This window comes from Chaetodon trifascialis, chromosome 6 (assembly GCF_039877785.1).
Source record: "Chaetodon trifascialis isolate fChaTrf1 chromosome 6, fChaTrf1.hap1, whole genome shotgun sequence".
Lineage (NCBI taxonomy): Eukaryota > Metazoa > Chordata > Actinopteri > Chaetodontiformes > Chaetodontidae > Chaetodon > Chaetodon trifascialis.
The window spans coordinates 6,918,245-6,945,490 of record NC_092061.1 but is presented as its reverse complement, the minus strand read 5'-3'; the positions used below and the strand labels follow the sequence as shown (position 1 = coordinate 6,945,490).

Below are 27,246 nucleotides of genomic sequence, written 5' to 3'. Positions count from 1 at the left end.
TGAGCTAAGAGGATATTTTTGGGAAAGTGCGTGTTCACTGATTTTTGGAAGTAGACTCTAGATTCCAACTTGGACACAAACAAACCATCAGCCAAAAGAAACGATCCTTTTACTAAGATTACAGACATGCTGTCAGACCACTGATGGAAGTAAAATTGCAACTCCTTGTTGAGATGTACCAAAGCTAAAGTGTGCGTCATAAACTTCTTTCCACATCTGTTGTAGCTTGTTTCTCATCTCTGATTCCACTGAAAGGAACTTGAGGTGTCACTGTGGAGCTGTGGGTCATTGTCTCCTGGGTCCATCAAGAAGATGGACTCCAGAGAAGCAGAGTGACCTTTGGATGCCGATCTCACAGCCAACCTGTTAAATATTTATTTTGGATGTCTGAACTGAGAGCTGCTTCTGGACTCAGAGTGCAGGAATCCAGCAGGCGTCTGCACACCAGTGTCTCGGAACAAGGAAACAAGGGAGTGGGAACAGACAGATAAACCTCTTGGGGAGCTTAACAGAAGCTTCAGACTGTAGTAACAGAAATACAGCTGATCTGCTTCGATGACACCGAGGACTTAGCAGCAATAGCACGACTTCTCTTGGCGTTGCTGCAAGCTTTTACTCATACTGGGTGAGTACATTTGGCCTGGTACTGGAAGAGAACATGGAAATACTGAGACTTGTCTTAGTGCTCATGTGTTTGTGTGTCGGGGGGCCTCAACATATGTGTGTATGCATCAGAAACTCACTCAGGAATACTCTTTCCTGAATGGGAGGATAGCTCTTGCAATGGCAAGACAACACAGAAATCAGAGAAAGCACTCACACACTTTTGTGCTTGATCTGAATGTGACAGACACAACATCTAAAGACCTAAAAAAGTGAATAAAGCGTGCTATTATGATATGTGTGTCACGCAGGCCTATTTATTGAGATGGCTGTGGACATCGCCTCCTCTTCCCTTGCATGTAAAACACTGGAGGGCGGTGCCACTGAGCCCGTGTCTGTATGAGAATCTCTATTATTTCCAGCTGTGGATGGAAACTATTACTGAGTGCCTTCTCCCTGATGAGCTTTAAAGTGCACGCGCACACACACACATGCATGCAAACATAAGCCACACAGACACACACAAACACACACGCCTACACGCCTGCAGACCCTCAGTCAAACATTCAAACCCATGCTGAATCATTCACCAAAGATAAAAGACACCCTGTTGGCCTGAGAAAGAGAAAGAGAAAGAGGGAGGGAGAGGGAGAGGAGAGCACCAGTGGTTCCCTCCTTCTTTTTCATTCACTTCCTCTCTCCCTCTGCACCGAGGAGACCTCACTGCTTCAGCCTGCACTCGCCTGTAAGTACTGTACAACTTGTGCTGCCACTTTGCACCGTGACTAGAGCGAGGCTTTAGGCTCTCAGGGACGTAGACACCCACGGCTGAAAGGTTTTCTGTCATTGTCACGTGATTCACTGGTTTTGAGTCACATTTTTCTTTGAAAGGAAGGTGCCTCTGACACAGGTTTGAGCATCATGTTGTTTTCCTTCGTCACTCGGTCTATCACTGTAAACCGCGGAGACAAACAGACAGGGCTCATGACTGCTCTGTCATTGTTGTGACAGTTTTTCTCAGAGGGTTGTTGAGCAACAGTTGAGCAGTTATATGGAGAAGGGCGGATATGAGGAGGACTTTGCTACAGTAGATGCCAATCTTTTACTGTCTGTGGTTCAGAAGATGGTTATCATCAGACCTCTGTCCAAAAGCTGCTCCTGTTGTGTCTTTTTGCTGTTGTTTTTGGTCTGAAACATTTTAGTGTGTGAGTAGTTCCCTGTTGGAAATGTTCTCAATCAAACCTTCCAAAATCAGCACCCTCAGAGCAGCATGTCCTGTGAGGATTTATGACTATAGCTTGTTTGTCCTTGGGTCCTGGGACATTCACAGCTGATAAAAATGTTGTTTACCACTGAAATAAACCCTGATGCTTTTTTTGCTCCATCAGAGTACAACCTGTGGTATGAATGACACGCTGCACAGATCTCCTTATCTCTCATAACCGTTATGCTTTACCCGCTGACTTGTATGTCTTCAGTGATATTTGATGATCACTGTATCTTGTGATTTTCACAGTTGTTTCCCCAGAGTAGAAAGAATGCTGGCGGTTATAAAAAAAAAAAAGCGCAGGGCTATAGTCATCAAGTAATGTAGTTTTTGATTATATAACAGATTTATGTCATGGTTTGTGCACTCGCTGGAATCTTTGGCTGTCAGGCGTTTTAATGAGCGACTGTAGTAACATACTGGCACATAGCGCTCATTGTGAAGGGACAGTGGTTGACCTTTAGAGCAGCATAGTAAAGGTCTGCTGGAATCCATCTATCTCAGAGGGACGGAGGTAAAACATCATGCCTCGTTCCTCCTGTTCTGACAGTTTTTCTCTGTGATAAATAAAGGGCTGGAAATGCTGAAGCCTTGTGTTTGTTTAGCGAAGAGACAAAGTGAACAAGGAGCCACTGTGGGAAGAGGTGTCAGGTCCCGGGCCAAAGCTGCAATCGCCTCTTGCGTGATTACCTCATTTAGCTGCAGAGTGACAGCGTGTCAGATGTGGTCACAGCGGGGTGAAAGTCTGCTCGGGCACGATGCAGATTATATGAGCCCCTGTCTGAAGCCTGCGCTGCCCAGTCTGCCCCTCAGGTTCAGTGGCGCAACTGTTTGGCAAAAACAACCCTGTTAAGAGTACAGGCTCGGTAAAAGGATCTACCCTGAGTTTCGCTCTACCAAGCCAGACCACTGAATTATTAAGAAAGAGCTGAGTCCTTCAATTTCAAGTTGGAGACGGCCACCACACACACGCACACACACACACACACACACACACACACACACACACACACACACACACACACACACAGACATACACTTTTAAACGAATGGTTAGAATCAGAATCAGAATCAGAATCAGAATCAGAATCAGAATCAGAAAAAGCTTTATTGCCAAGTACGATTTTACACATACGAGGAATTTGCTTTGGTGAGGTTGGTGCATGACACATCTATCGACTGAACCCTGTTAAACATCATTCTTTGTGCTGTCTTTACTAATAGAACAAATATGCACGTGTATGAGAGCTGATTGCATTCGTAGCCGCAGACTGGATCTCTCACCTGCATTGTGGACCTTGTAACTCGGCCTGCCTGCTGAGCCAAGTCAAGCCTGTCAGCACGTTAGATTTCAGGTTTTGCACTGTTTGTCTTCACTGGCAAGAACTGCGGACAAACTGGAAATCCTGGTTTTATTTGGGCAAGCGCTGTATGCAAGGGTGATGGTCGGATCTGAGCGTTGTGCTTCATTCCTCTGTGACCGTTGTCCACAGCCATCCTACAGGACTTTGAATGCTGACTGACTTATCTGTGCATCCCCTATTTTGAATAATTGAGTCATCTCTCAGTCTCACAGTCAGCAGGACCTGCGCTGTTTGGCTTAGAGCAAAGCCTCTGAAACACTTCCAGAGCGGCTGGACAGATAGAACCTTTTGCAGGCCTTTGCCCTCTCACACACACATAAACACACACACACAAAAGCCGAGGGAAGCATGGGAGAGATGAAGTTAGGAGAGGCTGTCATGGGAGTCACTGGGCAGTGTCTGGGAGGTGGAGGTGACAAACTATTTGCATTCCCCTTTGGTTAACCCCGCGCTGTGAAATATCACCTTATCACAACAATGGGGCTGCTTCACTGAAGGAGGTGCCCCGAGCTGACAAGCCAAGAGCAGGGCGCCTTTTGAACGGCGGCTGAAGTGGGGTTGCTATGGCGATGCCTGTCAACCGGGAAGTCGTCCTCGGAGGCAGGCAGAGCGAGGGCTGGGAGGGAGAGAGAGAGAGAGAGAGAGAGAGAGAGATTGTGTGCCCTGGCTAGTTTCATGAGTGTGAGAGAGAGTGAGAGAGCAGGGAGGGTGTGCGTCGTGGTCTATGTGCAGGCAGACAGAAGGAGGTGTGAGCTGACTTCTTGGTGCTACTTTTAAGGTGAGTACACTGTTTCCCATGAGAACACAGGCTTAAATCAGGGAGTGATCTTGAACAGTGCGACTGTGGAAACTTGTGTGTGCTCAGCTGCTTTTCAAGGTGGAGCAACCCGTCTGACTGCTCGGGGCTCTGCGGGATTAGTGCTGCAGACTCTCAGGTACGTTGTGTTAAAGGAGGGATGCTTTTGCAGTAAACAGGTCGACCCACGTGATCCCGTTTGGATGTTGAAACGGGCCTGTTGGACTTTTGGGCAAGGGGTGGTGAGAGCAGCTGTGAGTTACAGCTCAGAGAGAGAGAGAGAGAGAGAAAAGGCACTGTGGGCAGTGTTTCCCAACTTGTCATCCTTCATTGCTCTGCCCAGCGGGTAGGTATGTGTGCACTGACAACTGCAGCTGAGCTACAGAGAGTCAGAGGAAAACAGTTGTTCTGTCAGAGCGCTTTCCCATCCTGCTGCAGATTCTGAGCCGTAATGACCTGAAATCAGGACGGTCCAGTCATCAGTGGTGGCTCCCCTTACTGTCAGGGTGATTTCCACAGCCGGCTCTGATTCCCTTTGTGATGTTTCTTAGGGTCAGAGCTGCCAGTCCTCATATCCACAGGCTGCACTCAGCTCTGGAGATGCAAAATGACAGGCATGAGGATGTGTGAGATTTTTCAGCACTTGCTGTGTTCTGTGTTTTCTCATGCTTTGCTTGGCACACGGTGTTACAGGTTTACGTTCACACATCTTGGACGATATGAAGTGTGTTTGTTGTAAGAAGAAATCTGCACGGCACTCCTGCTCTTCTTGGACGGAGGGGCTTTAATTTATTGCCCTGCAGCTCCTCCTGGGAGCACATCGGCTCTCCATTGACAAGAAGCACACAGGCCGACTCCTCCTGTTGCTCAGCCTGGAGGAGCACCATACAAGGAGGTGAAATACTTGCCTCCTGATAAATGTGCGTATCCCCCAATAACTGCATATCATAAACTTGCCGCTCCAGGACCTTGTATGGACTGCGTCTGCACATCTGCTAAGTTGCAGGAGGGAAGCATGGTTGTGTGATCAACCTCGCAGGACCTCCAGCATCTCTCACATAACTACGGAGTGACTCATTTAAAGTGTTTAGAAATAAATCCCCCCTTTATTTATTCACCAAATGTGCTTGTAATTACCCTCTCACTACTTTTTAAGGGAGGATTTCTTCAGTTTTACGACCGTTACGTAACGTGTTTGGCAGCAGTTACATCGTCTACGTGCAAGTGGGTGATAAGACTTTACCCTCCTGTCTGTCGTGTCAGTAGATATCAAGGGAATAAACACTTCATCAGAGGATCGGAGTCTGTTTAGATTTTTTGAAGTTTGTACAACGTGGCTACAAGTGTTTAAGGTCAAATGTAATGCAGGTCAGCGTTCGGCCAAACAAAATGACCACCTTGAGTAAATATTGAGGTCATATTTTGTCCGGCTTCCTTCATGCGTGTGAACAGGACTTAGATCCCTGCAGGAGTTCCCACCTTGTGGAGTCAATGATTAACTCACCATTTCTGCTCATGGAAGCAGAGAACAACACTCGTGCTAATGAATGGCCACCTCTTCACAAGTGACAGTTTTATTTGTTTTATCAAAGTCTCAGGACTTTCAGTCATTGTCGCTGCTCATTACAGACACTTTCTCCCTCACTACATGATTTATGGATGACTCCAGCCACTAATCATTTCCTTCCAACAGATCGCAGAAGGGTCAACGCCGTGACAGTTATTCATTCGGGTATGTGCGGTCACCTTGACAGCCTTGTTCCTAGTGAGAACAATGCAAGAATCTCTGCATGCGGTGGAGGAGAAGGAGGTCATAGTAGGTCAGGGCCTTCTCAGGGAGACCTGGTTGCATCCTTCAGTGGAAGAGGGAAATGTGGTGGCTGATGCTTGTTGAACTCATAGGGAGTTGACTTGTCATCCGTCGGCCTTGCTGTGGCGCTGAATGAGAACTGTAGGGTGGATGGTTTTGTCTTTTCACGCACTTCCCTGCTGTAGTCTTTTGTGCATTACTATGTTGCTATTCCTGCTGTGGAAACCTCCCATTGTGATCCGCAGGAGTCACGGGGGTGTGGTGAAGTTCATTGACCTTGTAGCTGCTGAGTAGGTCTGCTCTGGCTCAGCAACCTCAGATAAGAGTCTGGTTCCTCATTCGCTCCTTATGGGTAGAAAAGGAGAAGAAAAAAAAACTTGAAGCTTGCTTTTTTTTAGGTGTATACATAGTACAGATCTTTAATTTGATGATGTTCATGGAGCGGTTAGACTTCTGTTTCGTGGATCGGTTTAACATCTGGCCCAGTGCTTCGAGAGACCGGATGAGTTTCCTGGGGACAGAGGCAGAGATTTCCACACTAAAATCCCATGATTCTCATTTTGTATGTCCTCAGTTACCCTGTGACAAATGTAAAGCATGGAGACTGCATCAGAACATACACTGCCGGCTTTCAGCCAGCCGGATGTATAAAATGACGTGTTTTGAAAGTCTAAAGCAGGACATTGTCTCATCTTCAGCTGTCATGCAAATGGCCTTTTACGGCTCTGTTTTTCCTTCCATCCCAAAACTGAGCCTGTGGTGATGCTGAACCTCTCACCTAGCAGTAATTTACCTTGTAAATATCTGGGTTATAAAGTTGATACATTTCAGAAAGATAACATCAAGGCACTCACACACCACACCACCACGTGAAGGCTTATGGCTGCCTCTGCTGTTGAGTCTCAGTAATTATATAAAAATGTACTGGGCGTTCAGAGCAAACCCAGGGAGAGTCAGACCTCTGGACAGGGATTTTCTAGCTAGATATCGACACTGATTTTTCCTTATTAGGTAGGATTGTGTTTGGTGCTCTCAAAGGGGGAATGCATGCACTGCTGGAGAATTTCTCTGTTGGATTTTTCTCCCCAGAAAAATGAGACACAGACACTGTTATGACATAAGCTTAGTCATCAGGATGCTGCATCGATGAAGCAGGACTTTTTAGTTTTTGGGCCTCTGACATGAGGGAGCTCCAGTGTCGGCTTTAGAATTATGTAGTCTAAACAAAAAGTAGTCCATCATTCTAAGAATTTTAAGGCAAATTAGAATTTTATTTGTTGTCTTTGAATAAGAAAAATATTTCAGTCCCGCAGGAGAAGCATGAGGATCAGATTCTTGCTGTCACAGTGTTGCTTTCACTGGATGCATCTCAATCCGTAAATAGCATTAACACAGTATTGCAGTGTGTGTTAAAGGGAAACTCCACTTTTACACTAAGATAGTTGTATATGTCTTCTGCAGCTCTGGAGGAAATTTCCCAAAGTTCCCCAATGATGATGGTGAAGAAGATGTCATCAGTGATATTTTTGCTCTTATTGTCTCTTAAGTTTGGGTTTGAAAATTTAAAATGTTTAACAGAAATCCTGTGCTGCAGACTGTTGAATTAGAAGAGGTGCTACAGAGTTGCATTATGGGAAATGTAGGATCCCAGTGTTTTAACAGCTTGACCCTTTTTTGACCTGTGAGTTTCCCAACACTATAGAAGTGCACTTCACCAGCACACTGCCTTGTTTTTCAATGTGTTCATATTTTTCAAATCACCACACCCAGAATGAAATGCATGGGTACGGACAACATGGGGCAGCGAGTCTGAGGTGCAGCAGCTGCCGTTGATGCTTGAATCGCAGCAGCGTGGAGGTGAAAAAGGAGCTCCTTTATTTACTCTTCAGGCTTTCTGTATCATATAAGCCTGTGTGGACAGAGCGCTTGTTGAAAATGCCAACTCACCGTCATCAATGTGCTGCGGCTTTTACAGCCAATGGCAGCCTGCTGAGAGGAGGTCTGGTGTAAATAAGGACCAGCATGTCAAACACTCTGTAAATGGGATTACTTTAAGCCATTATTTGTACATGTAGCTTGTTTGCACTGTTGGCTATTGTCGGACGGATAATCAGCTGGCTGTGATTGCTTTGGCCGATGACAGGTCATCTGTCATGCCTGAGCAGCAGTGGTATTGTTGTAGACACGATCCTCCGCTTCCCATATTTTTCCTGTTATGTAACGCAGTTTACTGGGAGATGATGACTCAGACGGAGTGACATCGTTGTCTGGAAACTGGAACATTGATTCTATCACCGCTGCCTGCTAACCTTGTGCACAGAGACACAAAGTGTGTATAGTGTTCTCTGTCTTGACCACAGTGATTACAGACTCTAATGCTCAGCTGCAAATGCCACATGGAAAAGTCATCAGTGCAAACTGTGTTGGGTGGCTCTCAGCCTGTTGTAGCCAGGCCCACTCACTAGTTTCTTGCCAAGCTACAAAGCCATGATTTTAACCAGAAGAGAAAAAAAATAACCTAATCCTTGTATTAACCCTATTTTTTGCTCAATGTGTACCATCTCTAATGTTTTTGTTTCTTTTTAAAAGATAAGACAAGATACATTTTGACCGCAGTCCATGCACACAAAGAGCCACTTGACAATGTTTCTGCAGAGGCCAGGGTTGCAGGGATGCAGGGCTGCTCGATAGCTGGGGTTTCTATGCCAACACTGTTATTATGGGCCATTTAGCCGCTGTGGATGAGAGGTGCCTGCCTCATACAGGATCGGAAATGGCCTCCCCCTCGTTTTCCCCATGCCTTTGATGTTGAAACAGCAGGCCTAATCTGTTTTTCTGAGGTGCAGTTGATTAGGAGCTGATCTCCGCTTTCAGTAGCTGACCTTCTCCATCATCCAGCCCCTCAAGTCCAGCTTATTACAGCATTGTATGACTGGGAAAAGTGAAGCGATGTGAGTCCCACTCATTGTTTTGGGTGGGTTTTTCCTTAGTAACAGGGAAAACTGGGTGACGTTAACTTTCCCTCTTTGGAATACTAGTGGGGTGGGATAATGGAACAGTTGCCGAGGCTGCCTGGATGTAAAATGTGATTTATGAGCGAGGGGCTTTGTGGAACCCCTAACCCTGTGATGACTCAAAGGGTTAAAAAGGGCGCGTTGTGAGATTCAGAGTAAAAATTTAACAGATACAGTGTTCAGATCTTCAGATTACTTTCACAAACACTGGTTATCTGCAATAAAAAATAACAGATCTACAGCCCTCAAAGGCCGTGAGAAACCTGCTTTCCCATTCAGATTGTGCTTTGAGCAACAAAGTCCAAATGAGCGCACACTTTTCTGCTCAAGTTGGAACAGTTTATCTTATTTCACATGAGATATGTCAGTATCTGTCTGTGCTCTCCTCCCTGCTTTGAAGCTTTATTTAAGGCTCAGCTGGAAAAAGGTGATGTCACGTATTTCCATGCAGCAATCAGGGTTTAGCAGCATTTGAGTCAGAATGTGATGAAAGTTGAGGGATTGAGAACTTAAATCAAAGTTTACCTTTGATTGTTACTAATTTTGTCATTTTATATAGAAAAACGTGAGAGTTAAGTTGAACTATTTGGACAATAGTGGCTTAGCAATGCAAAAAAATTCTCCAGGACATTTCTGACAATTTATCCTCAATCATGAGCAATCATGAACTGGCAAAACAGCATTGATGATGTGCAAGTGCTTTGTATCTGACTGCGCGTATGATAAAACCTGCCTCAAAGATGCTGATCAATTTCTCTTTTTAAAATATACAGCTTGGCTTATATTCTTTGTAAAACATTTCAGTGACAATGGAAAAAGTGTAATTTCATGTGATAATGTTTACATTTTTTGTGTCTTTACAGATATTTTTGATGCTGGGAAAAAGAATTTGATATCTGTCAGACAAGGACCAAAACTGATCACATGCAGTCTCAGGTAAAGCCATTTTAATAATGACATTATTTAGCATCAGGAGGCGCATTAAAACAAACAAACTCCAGGAAAAACAGTCGTCAGTCCAGTCCCGTCTCACAACAACAGGCTTGTGGTACAAACAGTCCTACCGTTACCATGAGGCACAGGGGCTTTCCCATGACCCCCAGCAACCACACACAGAGGACCAAAGCACCTGATTCAAATACATATAGGAGCTAGACTCGCCATCATGGGTGGGGGGAGTAAAAAGATCACTATGGAGACCACAAGACCACGGCTAGCCCTGCTGGACTTTGAGGTTAACATCAACAGCCCCTTCCCAACCTCTCTGGCCCTGGCTCCACCCCCTGGCAGGAGAATAGGGAGGCCTGGTGAATAGGGAGTTAATGGGCTCATAATGGTCCTCTCCTGTTTCAGTGCCCCCACTCTGCACCTTGAATGAGGCCTTTCTGCGGTTGTGGCAAGAGAGATGATGAAGTGGGTGGAGCACCACTTCCCACTGGCCGTGCTTTAAATAAATTAGGGGCCTTTTCATCAGAGGCTCCCCCACAGGGGCCAGTTATTCTCTGGAGAAAAGCTGGGCTGCTAACAAGTTCACATGACCTCCCGTAGAGAGCGGTGTTTACCCAGAGCGAACAGGAGGACATGACAGGAGTAAAGTTCACTCATTGTTTTTCTTCATCCTTATTTCTCGTTTCCTCCTTGTTTAGCAACGCTCAGCAGTGTTTGGCGATCCAAACGGCTCCCGCATGATCTTCTCCAGGGAGCCCGGAGCGTCCTCAGGTCAGCAGATCCTAACTCCTCCAGAGCTGACCCATGAGGTGGTCATCTCCCCTGGGCTCCCTACACCTCCTCTGAGCCCTTATCATGCTGCAGGGCTGCCATTTGGAGAGTATAAGGTATGCACAGTGTACCATGGAGGCTGTGGTAATAACAATGCTGAGAGGGAGTGCATAGAATTCAGTGAACAAGTGCTCCTCCCTGTGGACAAATGATGCATGACAGGCTCCCATTACTGAGACGCTTGTGTTTCTGATGGAGGTATAATTCTTTTCAAGGTGTCAGAGGTGAATGGAGGTGGACCAAAAGGCCTCAGCTTTGGATCATACTATGGCCCCTCACAGTCGCATGGTAAGGTTATGATGTTTGAAATCAGTGCATCACTTGCTGTACAAGTCAATATAAGTGTTCAGGAAATTGATATTAAATATTAAGAGCTGGAGATGTTAGTTGAAATGGATGTCCTGAAAGAAACCGACGCCACTTCAAGTGTATAAACTGAAGAAGCTGTCTGTTGACGTGTCAGCTGATGTGTAAACACTGAGAGCAGTGGAGGCTGTGGGAGTTAGAGCTGAAGACGTTTGCTTTTGTCTGAAGGTGATGACCTGAGAGGATTCAAAGTGTCAGCGAAAGCACTGAGAGGAGTTAAAAAGAAAACGTTTGAAACATCTGAAAGCCACTGAAAGAGGCTGAAGTGTCATTTGTAGAGTAAGAGATAAAAGCAGTTGAAGAGTAAAAGGCGAATGCAGTTGAAATCTTACTGCTGTGACTGTAACTCAGGTGGACTGTCCAATGGTGTCCCAAGCTCTGCCACTTTACCACGCAGCTGGACCCCCACCAGGGAGGAGAGGCTCATCAAGTTCTCAGGAATCGGTCCAGTGGATGAAACCGGGATGCCCATCGCCTCCAGATCAGTAAGACAAACTTAAAACTGTTTTGATTTTATTTTTTTTTTGCAGACATTCTCCACAAACATGTGTTTTATGTTGATTTTGTTGACTTTTTTTTTTTTTTACATTCTTGCTTCATCCAGTGTGCTTTATTTGTTTACCTTCTGCACCCTCCCTTCTCCTCTTATACCAGAGTGTGAACAAGCCCCGAGACTGGTACAAGAGCATGTTCAGACAGATTCACAAGAAGCCAGAGGGTAAGGACGCTCCTCCTCCTCCTCCTCCTCCTCCTCCTCCTCCTCCTCCTCCTCCTCTCACACACACAACAACAGAGAATTCCTCTCTGTCAGTGTCAGGTACTGCCGAGGTGATCCTGCAAACAGATTATTGCACAGGCAAAATAAGACATGATGAAAGAGCCCTAAAGTCTTATGTCATTTCTCCTTATTAGCTCTGACAATAATCCACCTTCTTATCTCAGCCCCTCCTAAATCTAGCTGTTCATCTGTCTCTGTTATGGAGACGCATTCCCTGTTATTTGTGTGGTTAATGGCACCGAGGTGGATTTGCTGAATTGGTCTGGATTAGTTTCATTTTAGAGGAATATTTTCAGCTGATTGCTCCTCTTAAACAATACAGGAGGAGAACTGCTTCAGCGCAGCTCACTGAGGGGCTACAGGTGATCTTTGGTGGAGCAAACACAGCATTTGCATGTTTCTGAGAGAAATGTTTTTCCACTCCACTATTTGACAGCTGTAGTAGTTACTTTGATTCAAATTTTTATGTACAAATTAAAATTTTCTTTCACTTAATCAGACCTTATGGTAGAGAATGTAAGAGTGTGTAAAGAAACGTATAAGTTTTTTGTTTTTTGTTTTTTTTTTGCTTGATTTATGTGTTTAAAGTCCTCCAGTGTGTGTAAAAGTCTGTCTGTTGGACTTGTTTACCAGAACCTGAGCTGGAGGATTCAGAGCGATGGTCAGCTGAGCGTAAGTGAATCCACTGAAGTCCACATTGTTGTCCTGTCCAGTTACATAATCAGTTTTTACTTAAGACTGATCTGCGCTGATCCGCTGATCTGCAGGGCTCCAGTTATCTGCCAACACTGAGGAAAGTAATGAAGCAGACAAGAATCTCTTCAGACTAACACCTTATGGAGCTCTGCCAGACTGGTGAGTTTATGCTGGTTAGATGTAAATGCTTCAGGGTCGCAGGGCGGTTTAGCATATGGCATCTGGGAAGGAACTGCCAGTCCATCACATGGCACATAAGCACAGACTGACAATCACTCACTTTCACACCGTTGGGCAATTTAATTAAGTCTTGAGCCATCCTGAGCTGCATGTTTTTTCACTGTGGTAAGAAAATTAAACCCACGGTTCCATAACGTGAACATGCACACAGGGAGGCCCAGAGGCAGGAAACAGCCTTAAAGGAAAAGTTCAATATTTGGGGACATTTGATACTCGCTTTCTTGCCAAGACATACAAAGAAGATAGATACCACCAATCTAAAGGAAGCTGCAGCTAGTTAGCTTAGCTTAGCACAAACACTGGAAACAGGGGGGATATTTGGAAACCTCATGGTGACAAAAAGGATGAAATAAGTGAGATATAATGTGTTCATTTGTGAGCTTTAGAGGTGCTTGTAGCTGTTTTGGTTACCTCTGGATGGGGCCAGGCTAGCTGTTTCCCCCCATCTCCAGTCTTTGTGCTAAGCTAAGCTAACCATTCCCTAGCTAGCTTCATATTTAGCAGACAGATATAATAGTGGTACAGTATCAATCTTTTCGTCCAGCTCTCAATGCCTCTTTGCCAGTCAAGTTTTGTTTAAAAGAAACATGCAGATAAAACAATGGCACATACGAAAAAACAGATATTTTAATAGAATGCAGAAATTCAGTTTACAAGCATCACAAAAATGATAAAAATTCAAGAAATGTCATTATTTAATGTGAAAATTCAGCCACTGCAATATGGCGTTTTAGCACGAGGGGAGATTTAACCTGATGTCCCGATGATGATAAACGCCGCAGATGACGTCTTATGTGAATACCAACCAGGTCTCAGGCCAAGAGCGGTGGAGGGAAAACGTGTGGGACAGACAAGTTAGGATTTGTTGCTACAGGCACGCACAATGAAGCCATGATTAAGTTGCTGTCCACGGTGTGTGTGTGTCTGTGTGTGTGCTGGGGTGTTATGTTTCAGGAGTGAGGATGTAGATAAGCTGTCAGACCCGGGAAAGCAGCACCCACAACCGAAGAGCATATTCGACTTTGAGCCTGGGAAGAGCACCGCCTCAGAAAGCCGCAGCCAGGTACGACCTCACATGCCGTCACGGCTTCAGAGCAGGCTGTGAAATCACTCTGATTCCAGGAGAAAATACCGTTTCTGCATGATTCAGAAACCTCCAGATTCATCCGGCATTGTTGTTGGCTTGAATCACGGCAATTCTTTGTGCAGCCTTGCACTGTTTTCCCAGCGTGAGGCTCAAGAACAGGTTTGAGGACGGGCACCTTTTCTTTAAGGATTATAGTCTAAGTCCTCATATTTCATCTTCTCACGCGAGGTAACTTGTGAGTGTGATCATTCCACGGCGTGATTGCTGCGCACCACCAGATGTGCTCACTTCTTCCTTTATTCTGTGATCCAATAGGCTTCCAGCTTTCATTCATTTATCTTTTCAGACAAGAAAAGACATGATCCAGGTATTGTCCTGACAGGCAGTGACACTTTGACTAATTTATTGTCTTGTGTAATCTGCACCATCCAGGAGCTGTTGTAATTGAGTGTGCAGGCGTTTGTATGCGCTCTGTGTTTAAACACCCCTGTTGAGTTACACAGCGGCGTCTCTAAAGTTTTTTCTTTTGTCCCAGATCTGGCGCATATTGTACCTTGAGTCTGAGCCCGTGAAGAAAAGGAATCTTTGTTTCCACTCCCCCACGGGAGCCGAGGTGTCTTGTGATCCGTATTATGGCGTTAACCTCTTGTGGTGTATAATGGCTCACAGCATGGGGACTTATTTCATTTCCTCTTTATGACAGGGGTCTATGTTCTATCCCCTGGACAGTGTTCAGAAGGCCAGCGCGCAGACCATATCAGGTGTTGTGCTGCTTCACAGTGACATTACAGTTTGTGATTGTAGTGAGGATGACTCCCAGCTGAGGGGACGGCCTTGGCGTTCAGAGAGACATGTTCAGCCAAGGTTTTACAGAAAAAAGGCCTGAAAATGGAGCCAGGGGTTCATGGTTCTCGCCAGCAGAGCCTTTTAAAGTAATGTTTGATAGAATCAGCTGGTGTTAAGCCTTTGTAAAGAAAGAGGGTGAATGCTAGTTAAATCAAGTTCTGTATGATATGAACGAAAGAAATATGTGTGTCCTCATCTCTCTGCTGGCATCTTGACATCCGGCCTGTTCAAATGTGCTTGACAAGCTGTAATTAGTGCGATGCACATTCTAAAATATTCACCAAACAGCTTGAAACTAAGGCCCGCCTCTCACTGGGCAGATAGCCAGTTGTACTTTAGGATAATTAGGTTGGCTTGTGGGTGGGCCAGTCAGATTTCAGGGTTGACCGTTGCCACCCCCTGGACTCGCTCCTGATGTTAAGTTGTCTTCTTTTTGTTTAAAGAATCTGTAGAAATGGTGACTTGCTGTAAGATCAGTTAATTCTGTGCAGCAGATTGTTCACTTGGTCCTAAATCCCTCTTAACTCCTAAACACACTGTCAAAAAGGTGTTAAATGTTGGCAGCATGGCTGGATTAAACTGCAGGAAGCACCAGGACAAAAGCTGGTTGTGTCGATGTTGAGCCCCACTGTAGGTGGCAGATTCATTACTCCCAAAAACCAACCAATACTCCTCAATACACTGGAATAATGTTACCTGGTGTACAGATTTATAAAAACAGCTTTATGTAGGCGTATGCACCATGCTAGCTTAGCTTAAACTAAAATAAAGATGGTATGAAAATTAGATTTTAACAAGTTATGTACAGCTAATGGAGTGAACCTTCTGTGATCAGTTTATTGACAATGTTTTAAAAAGAAACTTCTGTTCAATGTTGTTTTTCTGCTTCTTCTTTAGGCTTATTTATCCCCGCAGAAACAGCCTGAGAAACCAAAGTCCCCTTCTATCGAGGTGAGCGACTGTGACAGCGTCTCAGTTTCTGCTTTTATGCATTCACTCTATTTCACTCTATGAATGACTGAAAAGGGACACCGTTAGCTCCAAAAGTCACATTGTTTCAGCACACAGTGTCTTAGTGTTTTAATTTTGCCCTTCCAACTCCACCACTGCTCGGCCTCAGGCCAGCCTGGTCTCTGAGCTGAGTCGGTTTGAGGCTGAGCTGGACTCGGAGATCCAGGGCCTGGAGAGGACACTTTCCCAGAAGAAGCAGCATCGAGGCCGGGGTGAGGTACTGAGCCCCCCTCCTGACTCTCTCTGTTGAAGCACCCCCCACTTCCCGGTCTAGCAGAATCCTCATCCTCACCCTTACTCCCCCTCTCTCAATGGAGGCCACGTGTCTCAGAGAGACCCTCCCTGCTTGCTAGCTAGCTTTGACCACGTCTGTTGTTTTCCCTCTGTGACCTGGATGACAGCCCTGGAATCGCCTGCCTGCCTTGCACTCGGATTGATCTGCTATGTTAATCACCTGCCTGCAAGTTCCCCCACCCACCCCCCTGCAAATTTGGCTGCCAGAAAATGAAGAACGTTTGCAATCAATTCCCTTAAAATCACATTTTTTTGATCATGTTGTTTAGAGCTTCCCTTTGCAACCCCCCCCCCCCCCCCCCCCCCCCCGTGCTTGTTTTAGAGAGCCACTTGGACGTAACCCTGCCGACATGTTGCTGATTCTCACGCTGTTCCTGATTCTTGTGCGATGAAATTTGCCTCATAGCCTGTGATTTGACTGAAATCGCAGACAGCTCAGACAGATCAGGAGTGGTGTTGTTTTTGAGCCTGAGGAGGATAGGACCCAGGGGATTTCGTGCTCCTTTGGGAGTGGTCAGCACCTCGACTTTGTCTGAGTTGTTGTGAGATTTCCTCTGAGCTGTGAGATACAGTAGGCTGCAGGGAGCAAACAGTGTTTAATGTTCACTCTGTTTTCAGGAGGCCCGAGGCAGGGATCCAGCAACCACGCCAAGGACTGCGACTACAAACTACAGGTCAGTGACAACATTACTTAAGAAAGCAGCGTGGAAGATGATTACTCTGAAGGGTATTTAGCAGGTTATAATGACATCTTTACTGACTTTTTTCAGCATTATAGCGTAACTTTAACCTGTGTTGCATTACATTAAAGTAGATTCAGCTTTCAGTCCTGACTTTGAATGTGTTCTTTGCCCTTTTTTGCATTTTAATCATTTTTATAAGCTGTTGTTGTTGTTGTTGTTGTTGTTGTTGTTGTTGTTGTTGTGTGGATAAGTGCAGCTCACACACAGAGATACGTCAACCTACTTAATAAACTGGAGGTAGATAACTAAATGCAAATAATGTTATTGATGGTGATGTTTAGCAGGTCTTAATGTCACTTTCATTATATTCTCGAGGCGCATGCAGGGCAGGTTAAGGCCCGGGTCAATCACCGCACAGCAGACCTCCTGAGTCCAACACTCGGCCTCTTAATCCACTTCAATATTACTTCATCGAGTGGGAGCAACGGCTCACTGCTTCCTGCTCTTTTAACAAACCGAGCGCTGTGATTGGACAGCGCAGACATTAGTGCTTTGCGGGGTATCTGGTCTGTAAGCTGATCAGGTGACTCTCTGTCTGTTGAAGTTTAATAACTCAGAGTACAGTATTTGTTACTTCAAACAGTGGGCTGCATTCCACATTTCTCACCATGTGTGTAATGCTTTCTGGGAGGATTCTCGCTGTTGTTTGCTAAGTTGAGTTCATGAGCGTTGACCTTTCTAGGCTTAGTGGGATAAGGGGGCTTTTTTTTTTTTTTTTTCTTATTTTAAAGACCCTGTTGCTATGGACGTGTGAAACCAGACCATACAGCAGCACGAAATCATCTGTTTTTTACTGTTTCCTGTTATCTAGACGAGTTAGCCGCGTGTGAGTCCAGCTGCAAATACTGGAACACAAAACAACACTGTCTGGAAATATGCAAATAATTTCAGAGGAAGCCAGGCAGGAAGCTTCGGGTTTTGGATTAATTCTTAACAACCAGACTCATGGTTGTGATCCTGTTTCGGGGCTGTAAAGATAATTTAAGCTCCAAACTTCATCTAAACCAGATTTTTCATTTCAAGGATAACAACATGACTCACATGGTGTCATCTGCATGCCCTTCTAGTCAGTCTGATTATTTGTCTCATCCCTGTCCAATGTACGAAAACCAGCAGCTGCAGCCAGATGTGTTGTAATGTAAATCTGCAGGAAATCACCACACACGCTGTCTCCCAGCAGAAATGGGCCATGTGGATTTCAGTGTGTGTCTGTTTGATGTCATTAGAAACCCTCCCTCCTCTGGGAGCAGTAACTTATATTTTTTTCATCTTTTCAGCAATTCACCAGCATCAAAACAGCCTGTCCATCGCTCCGTTGGCACACCGGTGACCTCTGCTCCCACATATGGTAAACATGGAGTTCCTTCCCTTTTGGCTCTGCAGCACACATGCACAGGGTGATTTCCCCACCAGCTTTTGATAGGAACCCTTTATAGTGTCTGTCCATAAGTTGACCATGTTGCACCTCCTTCCTGCTCACAATTCTGTGAGCAGGCCTCTCATTTAATCAGGCGGCACATATTTGATGAAAGCTTTTGGTAATCTAATATATTCTGAAGGTCTCATGATTCTCTTTCATGGCCGCTGGTGTTTACTGCTGTGGCATTTTCGACGTGGCCGTTGTGAGCACGGAAAGCTTTTGCAGTTTTTTCCTATAGAATCAGAAAGTGCCGTAGATGGGTGGGGAGGAAGCCCACAAAAATAGGAAGTGGAACTCGGAAGAGCTGATTAAAGATAAGCTTCATCCAATTGTTTTTCCTGGTAGAGTGCAGAGGCAGCCACCCTGAATGAGATTTTTTTAAAATGTATGTAGTTGTCAAGGCTGTGATTCTCATCGCGACACCTTCGAAAACAACATTTCCTGAATGAAAGAGTGTATGTTTCAGACTCCACTCTTACTGTTGTGCCCTGACTTTATTCCACAGTAGAGCGTCTTTCCCCTGCAAATGAAACCATGGAGCTCCCGCCTAAGAAAGACGAGAAAAAGGTACGTTTCTGCTATGTTCTTGTTACTTAAAATGCAGGGAAATCTTTCAGAAATCCATTTAGTTGTGTTAAGTTGTGGTGGTTTGTTTTAGTGATCTGAGCCCATGCTGAATTGTTCACACGATAACGGCATCTGTACAAATCTTCCCCAAACACCGAATGATTTGTTTGTTTTTCCAGATGAAAGCAGCGCGAGCCAAGTTCAATTTCCAGGCTCAGTCACCCAAGTGAGTCACAGTGTGAGCTGATATAATAAATATCCCATTTCCTTCCTTGCATCGTCATTTGCATTTCTGAAAGAAAACATTGCATTATGGCAATATCAGATGTAAAGCTCTGCATCAGATCTGCAGTCTAAATCCTCCTTCTAATGTACATTTGAAATAGCCATTATATACGCATACATTTTGAATTTGTGTCTTGATTCAGTAAACTAATGGATTTTCCTTGTGCGTGTCTCGCTGTCCTTATTTCTTATTTCTTCAGGGAGCTCATGCTGCAGAAAGGCGACATTGTTTACATCCACAGGCAGGTTGACGCCAACTGGTTTGAAGGAGAACATCACGGGAGAGCTGGCATTTTCCCCTCGTCTTATGTGGAGGTGAGTTTCTTCATGTCTCTAATTTGATGCTTTTTCTCTGTACTACTGCTTTGTGCTGATTATATGAGACCCTGTGACGCTGTCTCAGATGTCTTTCGTCTGTCCCTCATAGATTCTGCCTCCTACAGAGAAGCCCACCCCCATAAAGTCCCCCACTTTACAGGTGTTGGACTACGGGGAAGCTGTGGCTCTGTTTAACTTCAATGCTGATCTACCTGTTGAACTGTCATTCCGTAAAGTGAGTGTTACGTATATCAAATGAGAAATGAAATCATTCAACCTGTCAACAAGTCGCCTTAGTGCAGTTTTAAAAACATCGATTACACTTTCAAAGGTCTGCGTAAAATGTGATGGTGCTATTATCATGTTAGAACTGACGGTGTAGCCAATGTGTTTAAACAAACTTTAGGATTTAATTCTCATTGGATGTTAGATTTTTCTCTGTTTAACTTTTTAAAATTGTATTATGTTTTTTCCTCAGGGTGAAGTGATCGATATAACCCGGCGTGTTGACGATAAGTGGTTAGAGGGGAGGATCTCAGGGACCAGCCGGAGCGGCATCTTCCCAGCCAATTACGTCCAGGTCAACAAGATGCCCCGCACCAAATACTCCACGGATGAATACTCGCCTGGCCCCATGTCTCCCGTCTCACCTGGACCTCAGAGTCCAGGGCGTCCGCTCCACTCACCCTCCCCACGGTCACCATTATCCCCTTTCACCCCCACTTCCCTCAGCCCCAAACCTGAGCACTCCCCCCTGAAGCCGTCCTCACCTGTGCCTTATGGCAGCCCAGCTTCACAGTCACGCTCCCCCACTCAGACGCCCGTTCCCAAAGAAACGGCCAATCAGTGGCCCCACGGCACCTCCAAAGCTGCTTCACCCACCAACCAGAACAGCCACTGGGCTGGGACACACTCGGCTAACCAGAGCTCCCCGGCTAGAGCTGTTTCACCTTCCACTCAGACATCAGCGTCCGCACTCAGAGCAGGAGCTACCACAGCGAACACTCCCACATACACTGAGCCCTCACAGGTCTGCTCGCACTGCCTGCCTGAGGAAATCACTGCACCTCCTCACTGCCTGTGTTACTTTTTGTGTTGACAGGAATGTTCTCCATCATTCCTTTGTTCATTAACCTGACAAGAGGCTGTTTTGTCTTCCAGGGTGCAATACCATACCAGGCTGCTCCGTCTAATCCACACGTTAACTCCCTGCCACACACGCAAAACAAGCCCGGTTCAGCAGCGGTGCAACGGCAACCGTATGTCTCCAGATTTTTATCACATTGTTGCAGCTGTGGTGAATTTGCGGCTCGGAGCGTTTGTTCATCTGTTGTTTTTCCATGTTCGCTATTTTAGATACAAAGCTGTTTACAACTACAAACCGCAGAACGCAGATGAGCTGGAGCTCAGAGAGGGAGACATCGTACAAGTGATGGAGAAGTGTGATGATGGCTGGTTTGTAGGTAAGGAATAACAATAATGTTTTTGTAACCGAATAATCACAATTTTGGGCCAAAGAAGTGTTTGCAGTGTAATCAGGCCTGACACTTACGTGATTATAGGCAATGCTAGACTATTGTTTCCAATGTTCATATATGTATAAAGTCATTTAACATGATTAACAGATGGATTATATATACAACAAAGAAATTATCTCTTACCTACTAGATTATAACCAATCAAATCATTTTTACCAGTTGAATTTTTACCATTTTTTGGCGGACGATCACAAAATGTTTTTATAAGCATTGTTAAAAAAAAACTACTAATACCTCATCAAGGAATCATTAAAGACAAACTCTCTCCATGAGGTAGAGCAATGGGATTTTACAGTATGTTTACAGTGTTGATAGAACACCAAATCATGAAATAGAATAGATTTTTGAGGCGCCTGTTATTTTTGTGTCCAGTATAAAACGTTCTGCAGTGTCAGCTCGCCCTCTAGTGGCCACCATGAAACTTTTCAGATGTAACCACAACTGTGAACTTCACATTGTTTAAGTTGTGGAATATGCTGCATTCATACATGTATTTCTTTCTGCTCTGTTTCTGCAGGTACGTCAGAGCGGACTCGTGCTTTTGGGACTTTTCCTGGGAATTACGTGGCACCGGTTTGACCTCCCCACTTCCTGCTTGCCCACATCCACCTGGACTCAAATGAGCCCAACCAATCACTTAAACTCACCCCAGCAGACCCTGCTTTGACACCCCAGTGTTTCTTCATGCCATTTACCCTCCACACTCCTACATCTGGTTTAGTCGGCCCTGCATGTTCTCTGTTTCCCAGAACAGAGGGGAAGGCAGGGACATTTCTCACCTCACCTCCCTGCATGAGTGCATGTGTGTGTGTCTGTGAGAAACAGTGTGTGTGTGTTCCACTGAGATTTGGAGAGTATTTTCACACACGCCACTTGAGAGGAAAGACTGAATGCTGATGATTCAGTTTCAGATGCAAAGAATGGACTTTTTTGTTCCACAGCTATTTGCAGCTGCAGGAAATTTGCATTCCTTCCTCTGAACAGCTGAACAGTTCCTTGAGGTCCTGATTCTGTGTGATGCTGCATTCAGCATTTTGTCACCGCGGTGTCATCACAAACCACTGCAGACAATTTTTAATTAGGGTGGCACATGCTTCTGGCATTTCAATGGATTAATGTTTCCTTCAAATATCTTCCTCAGATTTCCTTTCAGATCTGTGAAAATATCCCGGGCAAGTTTGAGGAAGCAACAGGAACATCTGTAGATATGTGCTTAAAGTGAAGCGCAGCAAGGGCTCCGGCATGCCAAGGTCACAGCCCTTCACTAGGCTATGCAGAACAGCAAGTATAATTATTGCATGTACTGGTTTTGTAAGCAGGTTATTGATTAGAGAGTATTTGGCTTTTATTGGAAGTCCTTTGTCCCTTTTAAGCCATGGAGTGGGATGCCAAAGGCTGCAGTAAAGAGAGAGAAATCATGTTCTGTTCAGTGCTGGAATAGAAGTTGCTTTGCTCTGAAATTAAGTTTCAAACCTCTGTAAGTTGCACAAGTTAAATCTCAACAATTCCTCCAGAGCCAATGGCTGAATGATCTTTTGAAGTATTTGAAGTAATGCCGTACGTGCCAAATCTAACATTTCATGACATTTCTCTTTTAAATTCTCTCCTGAGCAGTCCCAATTATTTCTGCTTCTTTTACTATTACTGCTTTCATCATGTTGTCTCTGCTTTTGGCTGTTTGACAGTATTTTCAAAACCACTTTGCCTACTGTATGTTTGCATCAGTGCGACTTTTGACAAATGTGGCCTTTCTAAGCCTGATTAGAAATCCTTATCATGAAGTCATTTGGCAATTTTATATGATATATTCATGGTTTGACTGTAAAAATGAATCATATTTAGTAGTCGCAGGAGATGATTGTACAGATTGTAACCTTTTATCAAATTGAAAATATAATATATATTTGCTTATAAAACAATGTATCTCATGTACGGTACGCAATTTTTTAAAAAGCAATTAAACATTACAGAGTGATACAGAGAGTTGCTTGTGCTCATGTGTTCATTTTGTTAAATGCTTCTATGTTAATTCAGTGAACTCTTAAAGCAGGAATGAAGCTACAGGTATTTGTTCTGAATCTCAAATGTACACCTAGAATTATATACACATATAGTTAAAGGTGGTGTTGTACAAGATGACATTATATTTAAAGATGTGTTCGATTTTCATCCTCCCCATTCAAATACATGAGCAGGGAAGAATATTAGAAACACAGCTGACACAACGCCACCACATCATCAATGCTGAAACATATTATTGAATTAACACCTCTGTAACTTTGAAAAGCATTATAGATATAATGAAAGTAAACTTCAGGGCAGAACATTTTGATTTTGGATTGGATTTTATTAGACTGTACAGGTGTACCTAATAAAGTGGCCACTGGGAGTACCTTACACTGACGCTTTAGTGATAAATTGCAATGCATAAACACTTCTACATAACAGTGGCACAGACAACACAGACCACAAACAATACACATGCAGCAGAAAAACCCATACAAACAATTTTGCTTTTTAGGCTACTGTAGAATCAGAAACTTTAATAAACGCAGATTAATTGTTATTGATCTCGTTGCTGCAGCTCTAAGATTTATTAATTTCCTTTATTTTAAGTTTATAGTGAAATTAATAAATAATAATTAAAAAAATATGAAACAGCTTAAAAGGAATTAATTATTGACAAATGAAGCCCAGTTTTTGTTTGTTTATGTACTAACTTCAGTGCAGTCACCTGCCATATTCATTTGATATAAACCAGTTAAAGTCTAACCACCTAATCTTTGACCTGTTTACACCTGTGCCGCCAGGTAAGCGATGAACGATCATTAAAGAGCTGGCAGGACCGGAAGCTGGTCCTCCGGCTGGAGCGCGTCATGCTCTGCCGTGCGCCGTCAGCAGGTGGCGCACGGACACAAAACGCCGCCGCGGTGCGTTTCGAGATAAATGACTCAATTATGAGCGCGGCGCCCTCCCCTCGTGCCTCCCCCCTGACGCGACACGCCCCGCTTTGCTGCTTGTGTCAAAGCTTTTATTTTGGTAACGGCACATGGCACCCCGAGCTCGCCCCGGTGACACCGTAGCGCGCGCAGCCACAGGTGGCGTTCATGCGCGCCACCGGAACATCTGAAAGAGCAGAAGGACGAAGAGAAAGAAGGGACTGCGGTGCTCCCACACTGACTAACGAACTCAGAAAGACGCTTTCTGCTGGTTTGTGCGCATTTTGGAGGCAGTTTCAGGCTGAAGCGGGACCTGCTGTCTGCGTTCTCACGAGGAGCGCGCAGAGATTTGAGCGAACAGGTGGAGACTGCACCTGAAATCACGCCACACTTGTCTTGGTACGTAAATATATTATTGTTTAAAGTGTCTCCATGTTCATAAAGTGTTTTAGCTTGTTCAAGATTGGATTAGACTACCTGGATGCAGCTCAGTTAACCAGAACTCTGGTGGGTGAAATGTTTATTTGTTTGGAGTCCATTTTCCCTTTTTTTTTTTTTTTTAAATCTTATATTTCTGTTTGGAACTTAAACGTCGTTCTGCTTTTTAATGAGTGATTTATTATGAGTTAATTGTAGTAATTAAACCTGAAAGGCTCGCGCCAGTTCATAAAGAGTGTGGGAACCTCGGGGAATGCAGTGAAGCCTCGCTAAATTATGATTGATGCCAAGTATGTGCGCGGTTTAAGCGTGCAGTGCTTCCCACATAAGAGCCGTGTTGACTAATGGTGCATGATAGAAGTGGAAATTGCAAGTCAGTCTAAATGAAAAGAAAAAGTTGAGCCCACACAGAGCGGCGGGGAGCAGCACCCACTGAAGACCCTCTACTCCGTCAGTGCGTCTGTCTGCAGGAGAGCGCGGAAGGTAATTTTTGCGCATGAGGCAGTCGGCGTGATTTACGGAGGAGCTGGACCAGGTGCAACCTCGGGGCACTTGAAGTCATTATTTATGTCACATTAGTTCAAATGATGAGGCTGCTGTCTTCTCTCCTCTTTAAAGTGGCCTGCTGAGGGTAATGTCTGAATTAGGAGGTCCACTAATTCAAGTTCAAGCGAGCTCTGCGGCTTTAGCGTCTCCACCCTTCAGAGGTGTGGAGACATGGCTGTTCCTGCAGCTCACTTTGTCAAATGTTCAGAGATAAACAGATCTGAGCTCAGCAGGCGGGAAAAAGACTTTCTCAGGGTTCATGAATAATCCAGAAGAGCCCCAGTGGAACCTCATATTCCCGAGCCCCCACCGCCTGCTGTTTGTGTACCCTCCCCATTGTGCCCGCGCCTTTCATGTGCTGCTCTACCTTTCCCTCCTCTCACTTTATATTGTGTTTGTTTCCTGATGGCTTTGCTGTTTTTTAAGAGGACATGCTGCTGTGACTCAGACAGGATAGCGCTGAAGCCAGAAGCCAAAACAGACCACTGTATAATTTTGGATGGAGCAAAGTGGTGACTTTTCAAGAAAAAAGGCCAGCTGGTTACCTTCTAATTCAGGGAGAGAGTTTTTGTTTGTTTTACAATCTCATTGAGGTTTTAACCGAAGCAAAAGAACAATTTAGTCTTCTACTTATGCTAAACACCACTGTGCTGTTGTGTTTTTTAATTCATTTCAGGGCCTCTAACAGGCAGCTGCTCTCTGTGATGAACATGTGTACAGTTGTGCAGGAAGTCTGGGTGATGAGAGTTTTTTTGGCTGTGGTTTTCAGTTTTCGCTGAGACAGAAACAGGATGGTTCTGACTGTTCTTTCATTCACGCCGCGTCAGATGGAGAAAGAGCCGTTTCTGAGGCAGAGGACGTCTACAGCTTTACCCAAAAAAGCTGCTTCTCAGCACGCGTTAAACACGCTTCTGAGTGATTGGAGGTGCACTGTCGCAGCAGTGCGTTTCAGCAGCGTGCATGTAATGAACAAAGTGGAGGTTGTTGGTGTCTTTGTGACGGAGGCCTAATGGTGCATGCAGAGGATGTGGTGAGCTGAACTGATTGAGGAGTCTGTTGAGTGTGAGCGGCAGTAACATGATCTCCTGATGATGATGATGATGATGATGCAGAGGGAGATAAGTGGAGCCAGCACCACAGTGTCCTTGTCTTGCTGCAAACCTCACTTCACACTGGACACAATCCAGTCCGCGGTAGCAGCGCTGCAGCCAGGTGGTAAAAGAGACGACTGGCAGAAATTGCCTTTTTGTCCCGCAGTAGATAAGATCACCTTACATTACAGCATGAAACCCTACAGGAGCATGCATCTGAAAAGGGAGTGACCTACAAAAATTACAGGTATGGCTTCATCTGTAATTATTTCGATGACACATGCGCGATTAGCTGTATATATAAAGAGACAAAAACTCGTCCACCAACACCCCTTTTTGACTTCATTTGTTATTGTTTGATATTTTCTCATCTCCCTAGTGACTGCAGCTATATCTGACCGAATGGGTGTGATTTGGAGAATGCCTAGAATGTTATTCCACTCTGCTCAGTCCAGGGAGAGGCTCGCTCTCGCATTCTTCTCCTTATTATTCAGTGGGTGTGTGTGTCCAGGTAAGTGCCGACCTGTCAGGGTACGGCGTGACACGCAGGGCAGAGTCGACGGCAGACGGCATCGCTGATGATGGCTGTGGAAAGTTCACATGGTTGTATGGCCACCAGCGAGAGCCGTGACGAGCGTGATTCATGCCGGGAATATTCCCCCGCAGCCACAGTGGTTCATCTGAGAGAGAGTGCGTCTTCGCACCGAAGCTCATCCAGAGCTTTCAGTTGATCGTCTGCTATGTTCATCATCCCTTATTCCAGCATTAGCCTGCTGGAGAGCCAGAGCTTGTTCATTTCAGTCCAGTAGATTTTGGCCCAGAGTTCAAGGAGAGGAAAACAGTCAGGGAAGAGGTGAAGAGTTGATGTAGGTGGCCAAGTTTGGCTGCGAGATGCTTTATTATGCAGAGATTTAGTCAGATATCTGCTTGTTTGATTCCCTCTGCAGTGTGCATGGTAACAACTTGTTTTTCCGAACGTTTCATTCCTTGGACTAAATGAGGTGTTAATTCTTATTAGCTTGGTTAAGCATAATGATGGTAATGGTTTCCTGAGATGCACATATTTATTGGTTCCCGTTTCACTCTGCATGTCTGTGCATTCTTTCCATCTGATGCATTCATTCAGTTTTCAATATTAAACACCAGTTGAATCATGAGCTTGGCTGCTGGTTGCCATAGCTGTGTTGTGGTGATCTGCTGATCAAAGTTACTGACTCATCAGACGGGAGTTATCATAATTTTTGCCACACTCCAGGAAATTACACACACAGTTTCGAACTTGTTTTCGCAGGTTTCACTCATCCAGCCCAAACTACCCATAACATTTTACCATTAACATGCTTAATTTTAAGATTGCACATAATTTAGGTGTTATTGTGTGTCTGCTAGCTTCAGCCCTAAATCAAACTT

The 27,246-nt window shown here is 44.8% G+C and overlaps 2 protein-coding genes across 10 annotated transcripts in view; both read left to right on the top strand.

Annotated features, from left to right (window-relative positions):
- Positions 1-1,263: 1,263 nt before the first annotated feature.
- Positions 1,264-22,797, top strand: sorbs3 (sorbin and SH3 domain containing 3). Of its 7 annotated transcripts, none has more exons than XM_070964247.1 (21): positions 1,264-1,348; positions 9,718-9,790; positions 10,501-10,689; positions 10,849-10,921; positions 11,351-11,484; positions 11,654-11,717; positions 12,411-12,449; positions 12,545-12,632; positions 13,668-13,776; positions 15,544-15,597; positions 15,767-15,874; positions 16,570-16,625; positions 17,972-18,042; positions 18,623-18,681; positions 18,861-18,907; positions 19,167-19,281; positions 19,394-19,519; positions 19,763-20,314; positions 20,446-20,543; positions 20,641-20,747; positions 21,340-22,797. In XM_070964247.1, the coding sequence occupies exons 2-21, from the start codon at positions 9,779-9,781 to the stop codon at positions 21,399-21,401; spliced, it is 2,163 nt and encodes a 720-aa protein (XP_070820348.1). In that variant the 5' UTR covers positions 1,264-1,348; positions 9,718-9,778; the 3' UTR covers positions 21,402-22,797. The 7 variants fall into 7 exon arrangements, with proteins under 7 accessions (XP_070820348.1, XP_070820353.1, XP_070820346.1 ...); XM_070964252.1 differs by having other exon boundaries at positions 18,620-18,681; positions 19,763-19,864; XM_070964245.1 differs by having other exon boundaries at positions 18,620-18,681.
- Positions 22,798-23,801: 1,004 nt separating this feature from the next.
- pdlim2 (PDZ and LIM domain 2 (mystique)) overlaps positions 23,802-27,246 on the top strand; it is a 34,235-nt gene continuing 30,790 nt past the window's right edge. The window contains exon 1 of one of the 3 annotated variants that reach the window (XM_070965318.1): positions 23,802-24,160. The gene's annotated coding sequence lies outside the window, so the exon portion shown is untranslated. Of the gene's footprint in view, positions 24,161-25,892; positions 26,084-27,246 lie in introns of those variants that run through there. The other 2 variants (XM_070965320.1, XM_070965319.1) reach the window with 2 other exon arrangements.